The 23,609-nt window shown below is 45.1% G+C and overlaps 1 protein-coding gene and 1 long non-coding RNA gene across 2 annotated transcripts in view; one reads left to right on the plus strand and one right to left on the minus strand.

Annotated features, from left to right (window-relative positions):
- LOC310661331 overlaps nt 1-20,513 on the plus strand; it is a 125,222-nt gene extending 104,709 nt beyond the window's left edge. Inside the window, exon 3 of the long non-coding RNA XR_014503909.1 lies at nt 20,480-20,513. This is a non-coding gene — a long non-coding RNA (uncharacterized lncRNA). The remainder of the gene's footprint in view (nt 1-20,479) is intronic.
- CNTNAP2 (contactin associated protein 2) overlaps nt 1-23,609 on the minus strand; it is a 965,530-nt gene that overhangs the window by 40,387 nt on the left and 901,534 nt on the right. The window contains exon 21 of the mRNA XM_083407007.1: nt 14,853-14,946. Coding sequence (XP_083263133.1) covers nt 14,853-14,946 — 94 coding nt within the window. The remainder of the gene's footprint in view (nt 1-14,852; nt 14,947-23,609) is intronic.

Genomic DNA, 23,609 nt, shown 5'->3' on the forward strand with positions numbered 1-23,609 from the left:
TCTTTATCAAGTTTATGTATTTCCTGAAATAAGAGTTTGTTGAATTACAAAATTAATTTAAAGGTAGAATTAACGGCTGCAGGAGACCTATAACCATTTCAGGGGCAGGGGAGAAAACACTTCGGTAGAAAAAGAATTGAAATTGCCCTGAGAAAGTCCACGATTTTCCTTCAGGAAATCAAAGTTTCACACATTGCTAAAAGTCAATTACACAGAGTAGATTCAGACAGGGTCGGCCTGCTGTTTTTAATGAGGGTTGCAGAGGCAGCGGCATCACAGGATGCAACAAGTGTGGGGTTGTGTTCTAACTGACCTAGATACACACAAGCAGCACACAAGGAGAACAACACACTGCTTCCTCTGAGCTCAGGGAGCTTGTGTAAGAACACGTGGAGAGCCCTGCTGGGTCAGGTCAAAGGCGCATCTGAGGCAGCCTCCGCTTTCCACATTGGCCACCCAGAAGCCTCTGGCAAGTCAGACAGCAGGACCTGAGGGCAAGAGCCTTCTCCTCCCTTGCGCTTCCCAAGAAGCAACCGGAATACGGAGGCAGGCTCCTCTGGCAGTAGATGTGGAACACAGCATCCTGCACAGAGGTGCATTTGCTGGAGCAAGGATCCTGGCAGTAAGATAGAAATATGGACAAGCCTTTTTCGGAGAAGTTTGCAAAAGTCTTTAAATGCAGATCTCCAAGTATCTGTGTGAATGGAAGAAAAGGCTGGTAAATAGCCCCCCCCCCCCCGATTTCTATACCACTTGGAGGGCTGCCTCAATGCTTTTATCAATGTTTTATCGGTAGCATAATTGGCATGCAGTGAACATAAAATGTGAATTTAATTTAGCAATAATTGGCTACTTCTGTTGATTTGGAGTTTCTGAGAGTCTCTTGGTAAGAAGAGAAATGCTACGTCTTGGCGTGATAGATTTGCTTCCTGCCGCTCTGAGCCCTTTATTTCGCTTTGGTTGGATGCTCTACTGCTTTCTGAAGAAATGCATTAAGTGCAGAAGAGAACAAAGGAGTAATCAGAATGGAAATCCAGAGACGAAGCCATGTTCCTCTGCTGCAGCAAAAACAACATAATGGTTAAGATTTCTCAGGACACAATTTATTGTAGCATGAACTTTCATGAACCTTCAAGGTAGTCGAAGCTGAAATGCTCACCACCCCAATCCTTAAAAAAAACACCTCCCTCAACAACAAATACTTCCATGTTTATGAATATTTATTATCAAGTTTTTAGTTACTAATGTATGTAAACATGTAATGTATTGATTCCCAAATTGTGGAGAGGTGCTGGTGGAGAAGGAAATACAGTGGTACCTCAGATGCTTCAGGTTACAGACTCTGCTAACCCAGAAATAGTACCTCGGGTTAAGAACTTTGCTTCAGGATGAGAACAGAAATCGCACGGTGGAAGCAGGAAGCCCCATTAGCTAAAGTGGTGCTTCAGGTTAAGAACAGTTTCCGGTTAAGAACGGACCTCCAGAATGAATTAAGTTCTTAACCCGAGGTACCACTGTATTGGGTACCATCTAAGCTTTGTGTTTGCCAGAGCCATAATCTCATGGGTAGCCAGGGCCATCTTTAGCATATGCGCCACCAGGGTACAAAGAGCCACCCAATGCCCCCAAATTTAGTTTAGCCGCCCCCATTTTTTTAGGGGGGACCAACTCAAAGTTGGTGAGCTTTTTTGGGGTGAGTAAAATCGCCTGTAACAACGACGCAGCGGAGATAGCTGCTTTTGCTTCCTGACTCATCAGAAATATTTGACGCTACAGAGTAACAGAGCGACAGAGGAGGGGGGCAAGGTCTTTTGCTTTATTGCTTTTCACTGCCGCCAATACATTTGGTGCCCAGCAGAATTCAGTGCCTAGGTGTACCACACCCCTTGCACCCCCAGGTAAAGATGGCCCTGTGGGTAGCATTGCTAGGTGTATGCAAGGTGTGCCCAGGCATACCGCCCTGTTTCAAAAACAACAATTTGTTCCAACGTGGCTCCCCCCACACTGAGTATATCCTACCCTCAAGGGAAAGCCAGGTGACGCATGTCATGTGTAGTTTAGTCTGACTCCAAGAGAGGCACCACTACAGAGAAAGTGAGCGCCTCTTAAAATCTTGGGTGCTGAGTCTGGGACCAATTGTGGCTTCCAGGGCACATAGGAGAGTGACCAGGTTGTTTCTAAATGTGAACTGGGCAAATCAGTGGTTTACGATGCTAATCTTTCTCTTCATTGCCATTAACAAACATAGGGCTTAATAAGCCCTCCAGAACTTTTGTGACGTGTTTCTGCATGCAAATGGCAAATGGCATCCTGTGCCATGAGATGTTTGAGACAAGTGCTGCCAAAGAGAAGCTTGAAGGGGGAAATGTTGATGCTTATTATTTTTATTACCCTCCTGGCATATTAATAAGTTTTTCTCCTCTTCTCCCTAGGCATAATAAAAAGCTCCTTGCTGGCAACTGTTCTGATTGATATTGATGGCTCTGTCTGAGCAACAAACGTTGTGGCTTTAGGGACCTCCATTTCCCAGCACCTGAAAGGAGCTGGACTTGATTCTCAAAGCAAGATTTCATGCTGCATCACCAAACTCTTTCAGACCTTCCTGAGGTTCTGCCTTGATTGGCTGATACAGAAAATATAGAGTCCTTTGTCTTTAACAATAATTTAGCTGCCCTTTCTACCTCACCTCATCTTGAAGACTTGCAGCATGCATTGGGGTTTAAATCAATATATTGCAAATAGGTACAAATATGAATAAACAGTGACCCGAGACCCCCGCCTTCAAGGCTGAATTAACTCTGGCTACAAACCCATGGAGTTGTGGAACCCCTGTTCCACTGGGACTACTGGGCCACAGCCCTCCAAATGAGGGCTATTTTTAACACCCTACCCTGCCAGTCATCATCATCATCATCATCTCAGAATAATACACTCTTTTCTGTCCCACACATTTTTTATACTTCCATTTAAACTGAGTGATGCTCCTGGAGACATTTCAGTAAATCTCTTCTCAGCCAATCTATTTCCTGCAACATGCCACCAATCCTAATCAAAAAGTAGGGCTATGGCAAAGAGCTCCTTCCCATTTTTCTCTAGGTAGAAAAACATGTGGCAGACATTTGAATATTCGGACAGCCAGCTTTCCAGAGCCTGCTGGGCAGATTCCCACTCCCTCTGTCCTTAGGAGGGCAATTCAGCTGCTTGAGGCGCAGTGCTGCACCAGAGGGTAGCCCATCTGAATAATACATCGGTTCTGAGCATGCCCTGAGTTGTTTCCTTGAAGGCCAGATCTTCTAAAAGCTTGTAGCATGTTCTGGTAACCAGAGAAGCAACAGGATGTGTCTTCTACTTTGAGGATCTTTTGATATTTGGGCTAGTACTGTATTAGATTTTGACCTTGCTAGAGAGAAATAGCATGGATGCAGTGGGAGTTTCTTTCTATAATAAATATCTAGTTTTTACTTAATCTTTCTGCATTTATGACTTGAGTTGGGCGGGGAAACGATGGGTGGCTTGTGTAGGTGTTGCAACAAAGTCTGTATTAACCATTTCCCTGCATTCATTCATTAAAAGACAGATGACCTTGGGGTCCCTTCCAACTCTGCAATTCTATGAAAAACTGCTGCTGCTGCTGCTGCTGGATGGAGCAGAGCAGGCTGATCCGAGCCACATGCAATTCCAAAGTATTTTGCAGGGCATTTCCAGAAAAGGCATGTGGGTCTGCTTCCAACAAGCTCCCCTCCTAGCTTAAAGTTCAGAATATTTTGCAGGATTTATTCCTTGCAAGCACAGAACAGCCATTGTGTGGCCCCTGTAAAAGTGCCAGTTCTGCAGACTGAAGCAATTGACTAGGCATATGTGGGGCAAGACAATTCCCAAGGTAGACTGGTCCCAATCTGTTAAGGGCTTTATACACTAACGGGAGCACTCTAAATCTGGCCAGGTGACAACTTGGCAGCCAGTGCAAATCTCTGAGCAGAGGTGTAATACGCCGACATGGTCTCACTTCTGGCAGCAACCATGTTGCAGGAATCTTCACTAACTGCAAAGAAAGCCCCATACAGAGGGCACAGCAGTGCCTGGACTACCATGGCCAAGCTACCCTGGTCCAGGAATGGCCACAGCTGTCCTACCAGCTGAAAGTGGCAAAAGATGCTTGAAGCCATCCTTGGGCCTCCAGGGACAATGCTGGATCCAGAAGCACCGCAGACTGTGAATCTGCTCCTTCGGCAGGAAAGCGGCCCCATCCAGGGCAACAATGGGCCATTTCTTCAACGTGGTGGGAACCAGGCACCCACAGCACCTTTGTCTGGCTGGGATCCAGGCTCGGCTTGTTTCCCCTCATCCAGCCTATCCCTGCATCCAGGCTGGATGCAGCTGCGTCCAGGCCTCCCCTGATTCAGCTGCTGTGGAAAATACACCTGTGCCATCAAGGCTCAAGATGACACCTCACCCAAAGCTCTTGCTCTCAGCAGCTTCATATAGATATTAAATAGTACTGGGGATAAAATGGGGCCTTGTGGCAGCCTCCCCCTAAGTACTCCCTGGACATGGTCACATAAGGTAGGTTCCAAAGCCCTGTAGCCTCCTACTACCTTTGGTGAAAGGTTGCCAAGGCTGGTTTAGTCCCATGGGGACTAAACCAGCCTGTGTCATTCCAGAATGCCTGCATTGGTCCCACCACAAGCCTCTCTGGTATTTACAACCACCTGGTAGTTAGTTCAGCTCTCAAACTCCCTCCCCTATAGACAGATTTATCAAAGTAGTTTCTCCAGAGAGCTTCCTTTTTGAATAATGGGGAGAAAATCCGTTTGTTGATGGATGGCAATAAATACAATACAGCGGTACCTCAGGTTACATATGCTTCAGGTTACATATGCTTCAGGTTACATACGCTTCAGGTTACAGACTCCGCTAACCCAGAAATATTACCTCGGGTTAAGGATGAGACCTTGCTTCAGGATGAGAACAGAAATCGCGCAGCGGCAGCAGGAGGCCCCATTAGCTAAAGTGGTGCTTCAGGTTAAGAACAGTTTCAGGTTAAGAACAGACCTCCAGAACAAATTAAGTTCTTAACGCGAGGTACCACTGTACAGATAAGGCTTATGCATTCACCTTAGCAGCTCAAAGGATCAGGGAGAATTTCATTGTACAACATGGGGTCTTGTGGGCTGGGACCACCTGTGCTAAAGTATACTTCTATACTGTTTGTATTGTTGTGATGACCAAAGGTTTCTAACAAATAAATCTGAATGACTGACCTAACCGAAGGGTCCAGGGCCAGTTTCTTTAGGTAGGAGTGGCTGTCCCACTGTCTCTTTCAAGGTGAGAGGGGCCAGTCCCTCGTGCAATGAATCATTAACAGTGCTGTGGACCCAACCAACAACCCCCTCTGCTAGATTTCGTGAACCAAGTGATGTGGCTCAAGAGGACATGCAGTTGGGCAAAGAGCCACAAGTACCTTGTCCACATCAGGCTGCGTAAATTGACAATGATCCCATGACACATCCCAGATTTTGGCACTGGGTACTTCAGTTAGAACTGCAAAAACAGCAGAATCAAAGTCACTCTGAAGTACGAGACTTTATCCTCAAAATGTGCAGATGGTTGATCACAGCGGGTCCTTGAAAGCTCCAAAGACCCCTCTCCCTGATGTGAATCGCTGTCTCTTTGACCGAGCATCAGTTGACGCACAGGTAAGTGGCTTGCACTTAGGGGCCATGTTGTGTGAAGGAACACAAATTGCACCCAGCGAGGGATTCACACTCACTCCTGGGTCTCTGGCTGAGTGAAATAGCAAGCGGGATCATCTGTCTTGGGTTTGTTGGGTTTTTTTGCTGGTCACCCCCCCCTTTTTTTTTTTACTGAGTGTATATAGTTGAATCCGTGTAAGTTAATGTGCATATCCTGTGGCTCTACCATACAAAAAAGCTTGAACCTGGTGCAGTAATCAATTGTTGGCAAGTTCAGATCCCACAGACGGTAGTATCCTGGCAGCAGTTTCCCCTACAAGCAGCCTAGCTACTCCATTCTGCATTAGCTGTAGCCTTTCCACCAAGCCCAAGGGTAGCTCTGCATACAGTGCATTGCAGTAGTACAACCCTGAGGTTGCTCCTACAGAGACAACTGTGGTCAAGCTACCCTGATCCACGAATGACTATAGTTGCCTTACCAGCCAAAGTGGGTAAATGGCACTCCGAGTGACTGAGAACCCCTGTGCCCCCTCCAGCGACAGAGCTAGATCCAGGAGTACTCCCTGACTACACCTCTGCTCCTTCAGTGCGACTCCCTGCAGAGAACTGACTGGTCTTCCAGTCCAGAATCTGCTCACACCCAGAGCTTTTGTCTTTCCATGATTCACGTGGTTTGTCAGACTGGTCCAGGACCTGTACAACCACTTTGAATAAAATGTTACAGAGATCAGCATATTGATGGCACCTCACTCCAGATATCCTAATGATCACTCTCAGTGGCTTCATATAGATGTTCAGTAGCACTGGAGACAATCTAGTGCCCTGCACTATGGGGCTGAGAAACATTTGCCAAATGATATCCTCTGGAATCGTCCAGGGAGATACTATTGGAAGTCCTGCAGAACTGTGCCCCTGATCCCAATCTCCCACAGATGGTCCAGGGGATTGTTGGTATCCAAAGATGATGAGAGATCGAGTAGGAGCATCATGGTCACACTCCAGCGTCACTCTCCCAATGAAGGTCCTCCATCAGGGTGACCAAGGCTGTTTCAGTCCTGAATCCAGCTACAAATGCACACGGAGATACAGTTACGTTAAACTGCTCACCTGCATAAGTGCATTGTTCCTTTAAAAATCAGGATATTCTTGCTGCATACTCTATGTAAATGAACACTTTTTCAAGTTTTGATCTTTACCCTTTAATTAGTTTGCACCGAATATGCATGTAAATTGTGGGAAGGTAAAATCTCTTCATTCCATATTGATGGTTCTGCTGCTGTGCTCAGTGCCCTTGAATTTATTTTCAGGGAATTACAGGGTGAGTCCTTTAAAAAAGGCCCTGTGGATACAGATACACTCACCCTGTACGAGAGGAGGCCTTTCAGTGGGGAAGCAGAATGGAGCTAAAGAAAACCTTGAGCTTCTATTTGTAATGCAACATGGAAACGTTGAAAAGCAGGACTGACCGTGACTGGCACCATACATGATAGTTCACGTGGAAAATCACAAACTAAACAACTCAGTGTGTAGGTTTACAAAAACTCATTTACAACAACGTACAGCGTTTCAACAACTTCTAATTCATTTAATCTTAAATAATGTATACAATGCCAAGATAATAATGACTTGAGCAACTCAGTATCTCAAAGCCAAGCAATCCAAATATTTCTGAAAAAGTCCATGAGAGAAACTATGTGTAGACTTGCACTGCTGCAGTCTCAACAGAACTCCGACAATGAGATATTTGGATTTCAGTCTCTGTTTCATGAATCGTAAACCTACACACAGAGTTGTTTAGTTTGTGATTTCTCTCTCTGAATTCCTTGGGTGTGTCGTGGTTCAAGTGGAAAGGCAGTATACTGGAGGCATGCAAGGAAGCGGCAGTTTTGCACAGCCCATGCAATTTTTTTCTCAGGCCCTTATCAGCCACAGACTCTTTTGTCTTGCATCCTCCCACCATAATCTGTTCAGCAGAAGCAAAATAACGGTGATGCCTACAAAGGCTTTTTCAAAAGAAGTAAGAACTCTTTGACAGTGAGCAGGAACTGAATGGGGAGGGAAGGCTCTTAGCTGAACCATGTCAGTAGTGACGTGATTTAGATAATGGTTTGAAAAATACTAAAAGTCTACCTTCAAAGAATTGGCTGAGGAGTTCAAATCAATATGATCCTTCTAGTCTTTAGTCACCACTACGTAGAGTTTTCTGCCTACTTGGGTTCCACTTTCTTTAGCTACCCTGTTTTGGGGGCAGAATCCTTAGAGTCTCTCTTCCTCTCTGTGCCCTCCCCACAAACAAAACATGCAGGGCCCCCCTTGCCTCGAGTACAGCAAGGTTTTTTTTAGCCCCCTCTTTCATTTGTGCCTTCTTACCACAGCCCCATGTTTCCATGGCTCTTTGCAACAGAAAAAGTGTTTACAAACTAATGAAGAAAAAGCAAGGGATTGGGCTAAACCACATAAAGACAGCTGGGGAAGGCAGTGATTCTGAGAGCTTCTTAATGGACAAAAAGGAGAAAGACAAACATTCCCAGGACAATTGCAGACCCAGGCGAAAGAAAGGACATTTGTTGCACTTTGGCGAAAGAAGCACAGGTAGAAAGGCATCACAAATTATGAGCTGTAGTTGAAGGGTCTGATTGTGTCATGTCCACCTGCCTGTTTTTCACTGCATGGCTCAGCTTCCTTCTCAAGGAAGGGCTTTGTTAAAGTATCCTGCAACAATGCCTCCTCTGCCACTTCAAACAGTCCTCTTTTCTCTGCCACTGGAAAGGAAAATGAAACCTCTTTAACATGTTAAATGGTGCTCCCACAAGCAACTCTGCAGAAATGACAACAAAACGATAGTTTGGCCAACAAAACTGTCTGTGTTTAGTGCAGAGAGGAGGAATTCTAATATTCCAACAGACACTTGGGAATACAGAAGATATCCTGCACAACTTTCTATGCCTCTCAACAAAATGCCAGCCCTGTATTTCCCTTGGCAAAAAATGGCAGCATCATCAGAATTCATCAGAAGTTAGAAGCAGAAAATCAGATCTGGCTTACAACATAATCAATATACACATTTAAAATAGCTAGGACCAATTCTTTCCAGTGGCAATGAGCACACAAACAATACCATGGTAATACAACAATACAAGAAATATGCAGAACAATCCACACTGTGCTGGACAAACCTCTGCCTAAATCTTAACACAGCAGGAGTGAAAAGAGCTTCCCTGTAAGTGTGGATCCTATTCCTATGCATGTCTCCTGGGGCTCAGAGGGACTTACTCCAAAGTAGGTGTGCCTAGGATGCCAGCCTGTTTCACAATAACCCTCTATGGTAGGTTAGTTCAAAGGATGGTCGGGGGGGGGGGGGGGCTTCATGGCCGAGTGGGGATTTGAAGCCTGGTCTCCCATGACCTAGGCTGATATTCTCACCACTATACTGTACTGCCCCATATATACTTATTTAGTTAAGAAAACGTCCCACAGAGGAGGCAGGCTGCTGTATCCACAGCACTGATGCATTCTGTGACCAATCACATCCTTTGCTGGGGGCCAATAATTCTGCTGCTATCTCGCATGCAGCCATGGTTTATGGCTTACTGCTCATGGGATGTCATTACGCCATGAGCGTAATGCTATGACAAACCATAGCTTAGCTCACAGCAGTGTAAAAGCAGCAGGATCAGAGGATTGTCTCTCCTGGAACATGTGCTCATTTGTGCCAAGCTGTGGTTTGGCTTAGAATTGCATGCAAACTAGGACGTTGTGTTTACAACAGTCCATTTCCAATGAAATGATTTAAAAGGTGTGTGTGTGTGTGTGTGTGTGTGTGTGTGTAGGAAAGAGTGAGTGAGAGAAATTAAATTTGCACATCCGAAGGAATAAGTGTCAATCACACAGATGTATTAAGGAATGTGGTAGCTTGATCTCTTGATCACAAAATCCTCAAACAATCCTTCTAGTTTCGTGGAACTTGATGGAACAGCTTGCTAATATAATGCTGGGACTGTGGAACTGGGGGAAAGGTCAACATACTGATCTGGGGGAAGTATATCTGAATTACTTCCTCTATGTCTCTCCATATAGATTGTTTTATGCTTCCTAGTTCCCCAAACAATAGGAGGCTTTAGAAGCAGGCATTTACTGTTGCAAGCAGATTGTTTAGATCCAAATTTTCTGTGTATGTATTTGCCAGGTCAGCGTTCACACAGCTTTAGTTTTGTCAGTGACTGATATTCATTCCTCCACTTTTTGCCTCCCTCAGTGAGTGAGACTTGAAGGAATACAGCCACAAGTCTTTTGTGGTTTTTGCTGTCTCCCCCATTCACTCATTCAAAGCCCCCACGGCCCTTTTCCTGTTCTGTGAATGCATTCAGGTATCTCTGCATCTTTTAAAAAACAAAATTTCGCCCAGGAAGTGGGCAAGAGAAATGCTACCAGTCTTAGTTATAACATTTCACAATGGACAAAATGGAGACTGCTGCTTTTGGGGGATAGGCTGGGTGGGCTATCCATTTCAATGTGGGTTTAAAAAACATTTAGAGTGATAGATAGATATGATAGAGAGATCTATCTGTATTTCAAACACTCTTAGGACATGGGGTCAGGTTCAGATGTGTGCCAAATGCAGGTGTCCTTGAGCTGCTCTGGAGGAGGGTAGGACTCGAACCTGTGGCTTCAAGCTGCAAGAAAGGAGATTCCAACTAAACATTTGGAAAAACTATCTGACAGTAAGAGCTGCTTGGCAGTGGAACAGACTCCCGCAAGAGGTGGCGGACTCTCTTTCCTTGGAGGTTTAAAAGCAGAGCTTGGATGTTCATCTATCATGGATGCTTTAGCTGAGATTCCTGCATTGCAGGGGGTTGGACTGGATGACCCTCAGGGTCCCCTCCAACTCGACAATTCTATGATGCTTGCCATGCTTCTTTCCTTTCCTTTTCCTTTGAAAAAAACAACAGTCATGGGTTGGGGCATAAATTGGTCCATACAGTTTTCCTTAATGAAAATCCTCTCAAAGCTATTTGCCTATCACTTTTTTTTTTAAGAATAATTTTTTATTAACCGACCAATCACATCAAATCAAACCATACTACATAAATTCCAAATTACACAGCCAAATTTTAAATTTTTGTTGGGGTACCCATATTTCAAGTTCCGAAGGGGATCCAATCAACTTCTTGCTTCTTACTGCTGTTTTAATGTCCACAAATCTAACCTTATGATGTTCACAGTACTATCCAGTCCTTTCTTATTGTTTTTCCACATCTCTTGTTGTTATTTTCATATATTTTTCCTTTCTCTTTGTGACCTCTGATAGTCTCCACAAGCTGGTTAGAATATTTTGTAATCCTGCGTGGATATTATTTTTTTAATCCAGTAGCCATATCCAGACGTTTTCCATATAACATCACTTCCATACATCAAAACAGTCTTAGTGTCATTAATCTTCACCAATCTGCCTCCTTTCTCAAAACCTCTGAGGAGATTCACCAGGAATGCAGTCTGAAAACAAGTCCGTTCTTCCTCCCGGCTATAAATCCTTTGGCAAGATGGTGACTCCGAATTAATTGCTGCGCCATTCTAAAAGCTCTTATTGCTTCTCGATCTCCATAAAGCATACTTTTGGTTAAAGTTTATCTCCACACAGACCTTAATCATCCTGCTTGGGTCAGTTCAACCGACGATTCTAATGAGGAGGGGTTTTTGTAAATCACATAGAAGGAACGTAAAAAAGGTCCGTCCCCCCCCCCCATTCAGTCCCATTGTCAACATACCCAGCCTTTGGTGTATCTTCATCGTAAAATATTCCTGTTTCTCCAACCCGTCGTCTTCTTTCGCAGAGGTCACTTAAATTAGCAGACTTCACTCCCCTTCTTCACTTGAAATATGTGCATTTGCTTCTTTTGTAATTAATTATTCCAAATTGCTGCAGCTAGTGCGCGATCAGAGACAGCGTCCAGGAGAGCCAAGGTCCACACAGGGGCATTCTGCCTAGGGCCCTCACCCCCTTCTTTCAAATTAGGGGGTGATTTATGGGCACAGCAGGCAAGGGCAGTGTTCCCCATTTCCTTGGGGCAACAAGGGAGGCTGCCAACTCCCATAACAGCCTCTTAATTACCCCGTGTGGGTTGGAGAGATGGTATTGTCGGCCAACTTCCAATGCACCCCGTAGTGGCCCCCCGCTATTTGCCTATCACTGAACCTTCCTCCCCAAGCACCACAGCTGAAAATACCTCCAAGAGCCCCTTTCAACAACTTCCAACATCTCATCCACTTGGGTTTTCTCAGTGCTATTTTTCTAGAAAAAGAGGTGCTGGAACTCACCATGGACGCCTCCCTTCTTCCCTTAGAATGGCAATGGCGCCCACCTGAGAGGTGCCGGAACTGAGTTCCTGTGAGTTCAGGCTTTAGAAAGCCCTGGGATCTCTGTTAAATATATTAAATTTGCTGGTGGCAGGGAAGGCCTATGGCAAGGATTGCTGTCTCCCTCTCCAGTTTCTCCAAAGGTTTCATTAAACCTCTGGAAGTGTCTTTCAAAATGGCAGCTTATGGAGACAGCTCAGTATCTTTGCAGCCACATAATCTTTCATGCACAATATAAAGCTAAGTCATAAATAAACTGAGTTGCTTTGTGTTTGTGTGCGTGGCTGGGTAGAGTGATTCATACAAACCTACTTAGAATACTGGATGAATGTAGCAAAAGTCTATGAACTATGAGGAATACTCTTGTCACGGCCGAGGGAGAAAGGAAACAGGAGACAGGAGGTGGCAAGAAAGGGTGCGGAGTGTTCCTTGCCAGCTGCACGCTAGAATGGCATTTCCCCCAGACTCCCACAGGCATGAACACTGAGCACTGCTAGGCAACCAGAGATGCCCTTCAAGCCCAAAGAAAGGAACGCCAGTCTTGTGGGTGCTATAAGGGATGACGGATTGGACTTGGGGAAATGTCCTTCTCTCTCTCTCTCTCTCTCTCTCTCTCTCACCAGGGGCATAGGACACCCCCCCCAGTCCCTGCCATGCTACACCACTCTTTTACTGCTGGGTTCCCGTGCAGTAGGGCCTGACACAGCGGTGCCTGGGAGTGCATCCTTGGTTCTTGCACAGCTCCCACAAGGTGTAGAACAGGGTGGGGGGAACTGGATCTTATCTCTCCCACTCTGCACAGGTAAACCCACCTGTCATCCACCTGGCAGCATGATGAAGCTTGTGAACTGCCCTGAGATCTTGTGGTGGAGGGGGTTATGTAAATCAAACAAACAAACAAAAACAAGCAAGCAAACAAGCTGCCTGGCAGTGAGCAAGACACTTTGAAGATATGCTTTGAGGCACACCTTTAAAGAGACTTGCTGTAGCCCCCAATCAGTCTTGGGAGTCTCTGCAGAAAAGGAGACCCCCCTAAACAGAAAGGGGTTTGGATTCCAAGCACTTCCTCCAGCACTTTGCATCCAAGTTGCTTGGCTGTGCTGGTGCAACTAAGGCCAGCTGATTGTTGGCCACAGAGCCATCGCTGGCCATCCTGATCAAATTTGGACTCAAGGGCATCCTGATCAAATTTGCAGATGACACCAAACTGGGAGGGGTGGCTAACACCCCAGAGGACAGGATCACACTTCAAAACGACCTTGACAGATTAGAGAACTGGGCCAAAACAAACAAGATGAATTTTAACAGGGAGAAATGTAAAGTATTGCACTTGGGCAAAAAAAATGAGAGGCACAAATACAAGCTGGGTGACACCTGGCTTGAGAGCAGTACATGTGAAAAGGATCTAGGAGTCTTGGTTGACCACAAACTTGACATGAGCCAACAGTGTGACGCGGCAGCTAAAAAAGCCAATGCAATTCTGGGCTGCATCAATAGGAGTATAGCATCTAGATCAAGGGAAGTAATAGTGCCACTGTATTCTGCTGTGGTCAGACCTCACCTGGAGTACTGTGTCCAGTTCTGGGCACCACAGTTCAAGAAGGACACTGACAAACTGGAACGTGTCCAGAGGAGGGCAACCAAAATGGTCAAAGGCCTGGAAACGATGCCTTATGAGGAACGGCTAAGGGAGCTGGGCATGTTTAGCCTGGAGAAGAGGAGGTTAAGGGGGGATATGATAGCCATGTTCAAATATATAAAAGGATGTCACATAGAGGAGGGAGAAAGGTTGTTTTCTGCTGCTCCAGAGAAGCGGACATGGAGCAATGGATCCAAACTACAAGAAAGAAGATTCCACCTAAACATTAGGAAGAACTTCCTGACAGTAAGAGCTGTTCGTCAGTGGAATTTGCTGCCAAGGAGTGTGGTGGAGTCTCCTTCTTTGGAGGTCTTTAAGCAGAGGCTTGACAATCATATGTCAGGAGTGCTCTGATGGTGTTTCCTGCTTGGCAGGGGGTTGGACTCGATGGCCCTTGTGGTCTCTTCCAACTCTATGATTCTAAGGCTTGCAAGTCAACACTTCAAAGCACCTCTAGCAAATGCACACAGGCACCCGTAAAGTGTATCTTACAATGCCCAGGACTATATTGTGAAGCGAGGGAGTTCCATTCATGGCAATTGCAGACTCTCAGCCTCCAGGTCTTGGCACGGAGTGATGACTTCATTGCACCGGTGACCCAACCACAATACATTTCCTATCTAATTCAGAGGCTGGATGGTGCCATGTCTAGTTAGATACAGAACTGCAAAGGGCTCTTCCCTGCCAGTGTCCAAACCCTGATATTTACTGTGGATACAAGTCTGCTGTTACAGCTACTTGCTTGCAACTGTTTGACTGTGCCACTCCTGATCCCCGCCCATTAACTTTGTGCTGCGAACTGCCCTGTGATCTTTGGATGAAGTATACAAATTTATTAAATTATAGTAATTAATAAATAGGCACATGAACAGCAGAATCCCTAAGACTCAGATGCTCCCATGCCAGCCTCCAGCCCTGGGCACCTGGATGTTTCACTCACCTGCCTTTTAGTTGTTTGACTGCATAACACTATAATCCCAACAGAGCAGTCGCTTCAAGTTAATGAAGGGTCTGCAATAAATTGATAGAACATAGCAGCCACGGTTTTTTAAAAATGCCATTTAATCATAATCTGGGCCTTATAACTTTATAGGCTTAACCCTCTGATTAAACCCTACAGCCATAAGCAAACGAAGAAACAAAAGCTCTTAAAAACGGATCCTTACCTATTACTTTTCCTAGGAAAAGTGACTTCGGTGAGTGGAACTGGAGGCTTGATGCTGCTGGCAGGGTGTAGGTGACGGCAGGGTAGAGGTCCAGCTGGAGAAAGACAAAAGCAAAGAAGGCAGGCTTTGAGAAGGCCGGGTCTTCCTGGAGGAGGTTACCCTCACTAAGCCGACACTTCTGCTTGGGGCTGCTGGCTTCACCCTGATAAGCAGGACATTCCAGCAGCAGCCGCCGCCGCCGTGAGAGCCAGGGTCAAGCCTCAGTGGGGAAGAGAAATAGCCAAAACATGGTGCTGCTATCAGTCTCCCATCCACTCCCGTTCACAGGCTCACGTCTTTTGGTTTGCTGAACTGTCTGCTTTAGAAATGAAGGACATTTATCCTTTTATGTTTACCTATCAGATTTCTCTTCAGGGTTGAACACATTGTAAAGTGAGAAGCAAGTTGGAGAGAGCCAGAGCAATGTTTGAGAGCAACGTTTAATTTCTGTTTGAATCCAAGGCTGCAGCTATGGAAGAAAAAAGACCCTGTGGGGGTTAATGCTGTGAACCCCTCCATCACAGTTTCAGGTGTAAATAAGGCATATATTACAAAGACCCCACCAGAGTCTCTGCTGGGCCTCATTTCCAAAAGGACACAAACTCTGAGTACGCCTGGGACTCTGGAACCTAATGCCATGTGGATCTTGGCGTGGCAACAATCTCCTTCTTTTGGGAGAAAGCTACATTTGGCTGTTCAGAGAAAGAGAGTAAATTTCAACGCCCCCCCGTGTTGATGTGTGTTAGGAGGGCTTCCGCAATTCCTTACTAATTTTCCCGAGTGATGCTGACAGAAAAGGAGCTGCATTTTCACCCTTCCTTTCAAAGCTGACATAGAAAGCTACACCATCTTTTCTGCTCAGCATTGCAATGTTCAGGACAACCCTGGGCTAGACACTTGCCAGGTGAGGAGAAAAGACTGGTGCCCCCGTCTAAACAGAAAAGCCAGATGGATACAAACAGGGAAGTGGAAAGGGAATAAGCAAGCAGGCAAAGAGAGCGAGGGAGAAAGGAGCGGAGGAGAACTGAGCCCAGATTTCCTAAGAGGAACTAGAATATTAATGTCTCTGAGGCTGGTTTAAAGTGGCCAACCATCTGAGGTCATAACCAAAAGAAAAAGGTTGTGCTTCCTTTTCTTTCTTTAGAAAACATGAGGCTTAGGGAGCAAATGCAGACATCAGCCTGGTCACATGAAAGCAGGTAGCAACCCCCGTTCTCCCAGGTCAAGGGTGAAAAACCGGCAGCTGTGCCAGAGTGAAACCCGTGGTGTCTGATACCAAAACAAAAGAAGGAAACTGATGAGCACTGGGCATCTTGTGCGCCAGTCTTGTCAGAATTCCTGCAGCTGAGCAATATTATTGGGGGAAATAGCAATAGGTGTGAATATTTTCAGGCTGAATAAAAAGCAGGTGGAAATCAGAAGAATGACAACTTCAAAGTTGTTGAGATTATTACTATTCGTATACCATGGTGTAGGGCAGCCGACAGTAAGAGATGCTGCTGGTCAGGGACGTGTTCTTATAAATGGGAAAATATCTACTAGATTTAAAAGAATTCGTACTTCATAGAACCAGCCAGCGGGAGATATAGATATATACAGTCACAGGAAGAAGAAAGTGCCCCCTCTTTGAATTATGTGGTTTTACATATGAAGACATAAGAACAATCATCTGTTCCTTAGCAGGAACACAACCTCAGATGAACAACAACACACGATATATTACACTGTCTCATGATTTATTTAGCAGAAATAAAGCCAAAATGGAGAAATTGTGTGTGAAAAACTATGTACACCCTTCTGCTTCCATAGGAATTAAGAGGCTAAGTAGCAGGCAGGGGTTGCTAATCAAATGCCCTTGCTTAATTGATCATCAGCCAGTGTGCCCACCTCTATAAGAGCCAAAGCTTTGGCAGTTTGCTGGTCTGGAGCATTCAGATGTGTTTTAACACAATGCCAAAGATGAAAGACAACACAAGGCTCTTAGAGAAGCAAGTGCTGCTGCCCCTGAAACTGGGAAGGGTTCTAAGGCCATCTCCAACAAATTTTATGTCCATCATTCAGTGAGAAAGATTCACTGGGCAACAATTTTTTACTTTTTGAATGTTATCTAGATTTCTACAACTGATTTAGGGTATTTTTGCACTGCTGAATCAGGAAATGGCATCCGTTTCTCTCCATCAGGTCAGGTTTACTGTAAACTGAATGGTGGGCATTGATAAAGGTAAAAAGGTAAAGGTACCCCTGCCCGTACGGGCCAGTCTTGACAGACTCTAGGGTTGTGCGCCCATCTCACTTAAGAGGCCAAGGGCCAGCGTTGTCCGGAGACACTTCCGGGTCACGTGGCCAGCGTGACAAAGCTGCATCTGGCGAGCCAGCGCAGCACACGGAAACGGCGTTTACCTTCCCGCCAGTAAGCGGTCCCTATTTATCTACTTGCACCGGGAGTGCTTTCGAACTGCTAGGTTGGCAGGCGCTGGGACCGAATGACGGGAGCGCACCCCGCCGCGGGGATTCGAACCGCCGACCTTTCGATCGGCAAGCCCTAGGCGCTGAGGCTTTTACCCACAGCGCCACCTGGGTCCCTTACTGATAAAGGTAAGTACACGTAAATTGCATGTTGCTTCACCATTTTTCAAACTTCAGGGCTTGAACTTCTGTTTCTTGGAACTCCTGGAATGCTCAGCGGCAGGGAGGTCTCTCTTCAGAGTCCAACAGTAGTCAGCCATCATGACTGCGTCCCAGCGCCCCTGATACCTGGTTTCCATCTCTTTCATGTCCTGATGGAATCTCTCCCCCTACTCATCACTCATTGAACCCAGGTTCTCAGGAAACTGGTCCATATGTGAAAATAGGTAGTGCATCTTGACGCTCATGTTGCAGCCCAGGTTTCTGAAAGCAGTCAGCATGTTGTTGACAGGTTCTGCGTAGTTTCTGGCCTTATTGTTGCCAAGAAAGTTCTTCACTACCAGAACAAATGCCTTCCACGCTTCCAGTTCCACTTCGTTCATTGAGTTTCCGAACTCTGGATCTCTGATGAGCTGACGGATCTGAGGACCGTCAAAGATGCCAGCTTTCAACTTCCCCATGGTCAATCCTGGAAAAGCCTGGCACAAGTAAGTGAAGCAGTCACCATCCTTGTCCAGAGCCTTGGTGAACTGCTTGATTAAGCCGAACTTGCTGTGCAGCGGTGGGAAGAGTATTCTGTCTCTGTCCACCAGAGGGTCGTTGATGACGTTCCTTTCTTTGCAAGGCACCAATTCCTCCCGCACAGGCCAGTCCTTCTTCGTGTAATGCTGAGCACGGTCCCTACTATCCCACATGCACAGAAAACATGGGTACTTGGTGAAGCCAGACTGTTGTCCCAACAAAAAGTTCACCATCTTCAGGTCAACACAAATAAACCATTTATGCTGATCATAACCAATTTTCTCCAGCACATACTTCATCGCTTCATAGTTCTCCTTCAGTGTACTCGAGGGATCCAGGGGTATAGAGGCAAACTGGTTGCCGTTCATTTCAGTGATTGCTTGCTGCTGTCAATGAACAGTCTCCAATCTTTGGGTTCGTACTGTGGCACTCCAAGATTGAGCAGAAGCTGCGCAATATCTGCACAGTACACCAAGTCCTTCTCTTCCAAGAAAAAACGGAGGTACTCTTGATGCCTGTTGCGGAAGAAGCTGATGCGAGCACTGTCAGAGAGGAGTTTTTTTCCTTCAATCTGGATGCCAACAGTTCGGCAGAGTCCTTTGACAAGCTGAGGTCGCGAACTAGATCATTCAACTCCTTTTGGGAAAATGGATGTGGAGCATCATCTTCAAGAACCACTTCTTCTTCTTCATGTCCTTCAACACTGGAGGCATCTTCGTCACTAATGTCAGGAAGTTCTCCGAAGATAGGCACTGGAATTTCATCACAATGAGCTACAGGATGACGTGCTGATTGAAGATCAGGATACTTCGTGGGGCGGCTGCCCCATTAACTTAGTTTTGATCCCCCAACTTTATGCTTTGCCACACCAATTTATGGAAGATTTCGAGCTTTCATGACTTCAAACTGATCCCTTTTCGACATAATCACCCAGAACTATCAGACCTGAATACTTCTTGTCATTAAAATAATCATTTCCAATCAAAACAATTATTTGACATGGCATTTTACCCCCACCAACTTCTTCTAAAATGCTCCACACAAGTGTACATGTGAACAAAAACGTAAAAAAATACATGTGCCATAGCTCAAAAACTTGACCTGATTTAGCAAAACCAATGTGATTTTTGGATTCAGCACATCAGATTCGTCCTAAATCAACTGAAAAAATGCAGACAACAAATTTGTTGTTGACCAGTGTTATTTAAAAGTGGAAAACATTTAAGACAGTTGTCAATCTTCTCAGGAGTGGACGTCTCAGCAAATTCACCCCGAGGTCAGACTGCAACATTTAGATAAATTGCAGGAAACCCAAGAGTTACATCTCAGGCTCCTCAGGCCGCAGTTAGCATATTAAATGTTAAGTTTCATGACAGTACAATTAGAAAAAGGCAAAACAAGTATGGTTTGTTTGGAAGGGTTTCCAGGAGAAAGCCTCATCTCTCTGAAAAAGAACATGGCAGCATGGCTTTGGTTTGCAAAGTTGCATCTGAACAAAACACAAAACTTCTGGAGCAATGTTCTTTGGACAGATGAGACCAAAGTGGAGATGTTTGGGCATAATGCACAGCACCACATTTGGCAAAAACCAAACCTATGCCAACTGTCAAGCATGGTGGTGATGATTTGGACTTTTTGCAGCCACTAGGCACCTGGGAACCTTGCAGTCATTGAGTCGACAAGAACTCCTCTGTACACCAAAGTATTCTAATGTGAGGCTATCTGCCCGAAAGCTGAGGCTTGGCCGAAACTGGGTCATGCCACAGGTCAAGGATCCCAAGCACACCAGCAAATTTACAACAGAAAAGAAGCAAGGGGTTGCAATGGCCCAGTCAAAGTCCAGACCTCAACCCAACGGAAATGCTGTACGGGACCTTAAGAGAGCTGTGCATAATGAACTGAAGCAATGCTGTAAAGAAGAATGGGCCAAAATTCCTCAACAATGATGTGAGAGATGCATAAAGTCCTACACAAAACTATTACTTCATGTTATTACTGCTAAAGGTGGTTCTACAAGCTATTGAATCATAAGGTGTACTTAGCTTTTCACACATGGCTCTTCCATTTTGGCTTTCTTTCTGCTAAATAAATCATGACACAGTTCAATATATCATGTGCTGTTGTTCATGAGGTTGTATTTACCTAATTCTAAGGCCTTCTCAGGAACAGATGATCGTTATTCATATGTAAAACCACAGAATTCAAAGAGGGTGCACTTTCTTTTTTTCCAGAAAAAGTTATGGCAACTTCCTTTTACTAGAGAGTATGTATCTTTTGGTAAGTGTATGTTCCTTCACAAGTATCCCTGAACGAATTGCAGCATCCCACCCTCCATGATTAATATCTATATCATGAATCCAATAATTTGGTGCCTCAGTAAGAAATTCCCTTTACACTCAAATACCCCGGGAATGTGGGGCACACATTGTTATGTACTGAAGTTCTCACCCTAGGCCAGTAGGGGGATACTGTATAGTTTTCACTCAGGTCCACATATGCAAATAAGGGATTGAAAGTGATGTTCAGTGATTGGATAGTTACAGAAAGTGTTACAGTTGTGTTCTGTTGTTGTTGTTTAGTCGTTCAGTCGTGTCCGACTCTTCGTGACCCCATGGACCAGAGCACGCCAGGCACTCCTGTCTTCCACTGCTACCCGCAGTTTGGTCAGATTCATGTTTGTAGCTTCGAGAACACTGTCTAACCATCTCGTCCTCTGTCATCCCCTTCTCCTTGTGCCCTCCATCTTTCCCAACATCAGGGTCTTTTCCAGTGAGTCTTCTCTTCTCATGAGGTGGCCAAAGTACTGGAGCCTCAGCTTCACGATCTGTCCTTCCAGTGAGCACTCAGGGCTGATTTCCTTAAGAATGGATGCATTTGATCTTCTTGCAGTCCATGGGACTCTCAAGAGTTTCCTCCAGCACCATAATTCAAAAGCGTCAATTCTTCGGCGATCAGCCTTCTTTATGGTCCAGCTCTCACTTCCATACATCACTACTGGGAAAACCATAGCTTTTACTATACGGACCTTTGTTGGCAAGGTGATGTCTCTACTTTTTAAAATGCTGTCTAGGTTTATCATTGCTTTCCTCCCAAGAAGCAGGCGTTTCTTAATTTCGTGGCTGCTGTCACCATCTGCAGTGATCATGGAGCCCAAGAAAGTAAAATCTCTCACTGCCTCCATTTCCTCCCCTTCTATTTGCCAGGAGGTGATGGGACCAGTGGCCATGATTTTCGTTTTTTTGATGTTGAGCTTCAGACCATATTTTGCGCTCTCCTCTTTCACCCTGAATAAAAGGTTTTTAAATTCCTCCTCACCTTCTGCCATCAAGGTTGTGTCATCTGCATATCTGAGGTTGTTGATATTTCTTCCAGCAATCTTAATTCCGGCTAGGGATTCATCCAGACCAGCCTTTCGCATGATGAATTCTGCATATAAGTTAAATAAGCAGGGAGACAAAATACAGCCTTGTCGTACTCCTTTCCCAATTTTGAACCAATCAGTTGTTCCATATCCAGTTCTAACTGTAGCTTCTTGTCCCACATAGAGATTTCTCAGGAGACAGATGAGGTGATCAGGCACTCCCATTTCTTTAAGAACTTGCCATAGTTTGCTGTGGTCGGCACAGTCAAAGGCTTTTGCATAGTCAATGAAGCAGAAGTAGATGTCTTTCTGGAACTCTCTAGCTTTCTCCATAATCCAGCGCATGCTTGCAATTTGGTCTCTGGTTCCTCTGCCTCTTCTAAATCCAGCTTGCACTTCTGGGAGTTCTCGGTCCACATACTGCTTGAGCCTTCCTTGAAGAATTTTTAGCATAACCTTGCTAGCGTGTGAAATGAGTGCAATTGTGCGGTAGTTGGAGCATTCTTTGGCACTGCCCTTCTTGGGGATTGGGATGTAGACTGACCTTCTCCAATCCTCTGGCCACTGCTGAGTTTTCCAAACTTGCTGGCATATTGAGTGTAGCACCTTAACAGCATCATCTTTTAAAATTTTAAATAGTTCAGCTGGAATACCATCACTTCCACTGGCCTTGTTATTTGTAATGCTTTCTAAGGCCCATTTGACTTCACTCTCCAGGATGTCTGGCTCAAGGTCAGCAACCACACTACCTGGGGTGTACGAGACATCCATATCTTTCTGGTATAATTCCTCTGTGTATTCTTGCCACCTCTTCTTGATGCCTTCTGCTTCTGTTAGGTCCTTACCACTTTTGTCCTTTATTATGGTAATCTTTGAACGAAATGTTCCTTTCATATCTCCAATTTTCTTGAACAGATCTCTGGTTCTTCCCATTCTGTTGTTTTCCTCTATTTCTTTGCATTGCTCATTTAAGAAGGCCTTCTTGTCTCTCCTTGCTATTTTTTGGAATTCTGCATTCAATTTCCTGTATCTTTCTCTGTCTCCCTCGCATTTTGTTTGCCTTCTCTCCCCCGCTATTTGTAAGGCCTCATTGGACAGCCACTTTGCTTTCTTGCATTTCCTTTTCATTGGGATGGTTTTCGTTGCTGCCTCCTGTATAATGTTTCGAGCCTCCATCCATAGTTCTTCAGGCACTCTGTCCAGCAAATCTAAATCCTTAAACCTGTTCCTCACTTCCACTGTGTATTCATAAGGGATTTGGTTTAGATTGTATCTTACCGGCCCAGTGGTTTTTCCTACTTTCTTCAGCTTAAGCTTGAATTTTGCTATAAGAAGCTGATGATCTGAGCCACAGTCAGCTTCGGGTCTTGTTTTTGCTGACTGTATAGAGCTTCTCCATCTTTGGCTGCAGAGAATATAATCAATCTGATTTCGATGCTGCCCATCTGGTGATGTCCATGTGTAGAGTCGTCTCTTGTGTTGTTGGAAAAGAGTGTTTGTGATGACCAGCTTGTTCTCTTGACAGAACTCTATTAGCCTTTGCCCTGCTTCGTTTTGAATTCCAAGACCAAATTTGCCAGTTGTTCCTTTTATCTCTTGATTCCCTACTTTAGCATTCCAATCCCCTATAATGAGAAGAACATCCTTCTTTGGTGTCACTTCTATAAAGTGTTGTAAGTCTTCATAGAATTGGTTAATTTCAGTTTCTTCAGCACCAGTAGTTGGTGCATAAACGTGGATTATTGTTATGTTAAAAGGTCTGCCTTGGATTCGTATCGAGATCATTCTATCATTTTTGAGATTGCATCCCAGTACAGCTTTCACCACTCTTTTGTTGACTATGAGGGCCACTCCATTTCTTTTATGGGATTCTTGCCAACAGTAGTAGATATGATGGTCATCCGAACTGAATTCGCCCATTTCCGTCCATTTTAGTTCACTGATGCCCAGGATGTCAATATTTATTCTTGCCATCTCATTTTTGACCACATCCAACTTACCCAGGTTCATGGTTTTTACATTCCAGGTTCCTATGCAATATTTTTCTTTACAGCATTGGACTTTCCTTTCGCTTCCATGCATATCCGCAGCTGAGCGTCCTTTCGGCTTTGGCCCAGCCGCTTCATCAGCTCTGGATCTACTTGTACTTGTCCTCTGCTCTTCCTCAGTAGCATGTTGGACGCCTTCCGACCTGAGGGGCTCATCTTCCA

Source organism: Podarcis tiliguerta, assembly GCF_965153285.1.
Source record: "Podarcis tiliguerta genome assembly, chromosome: 12".
NCBI lineage: Eukaryota > Metazoa > Chordata > Lepidosauria > Squamata > Lacertidae > Podarcis > Podarcis tiliguerta.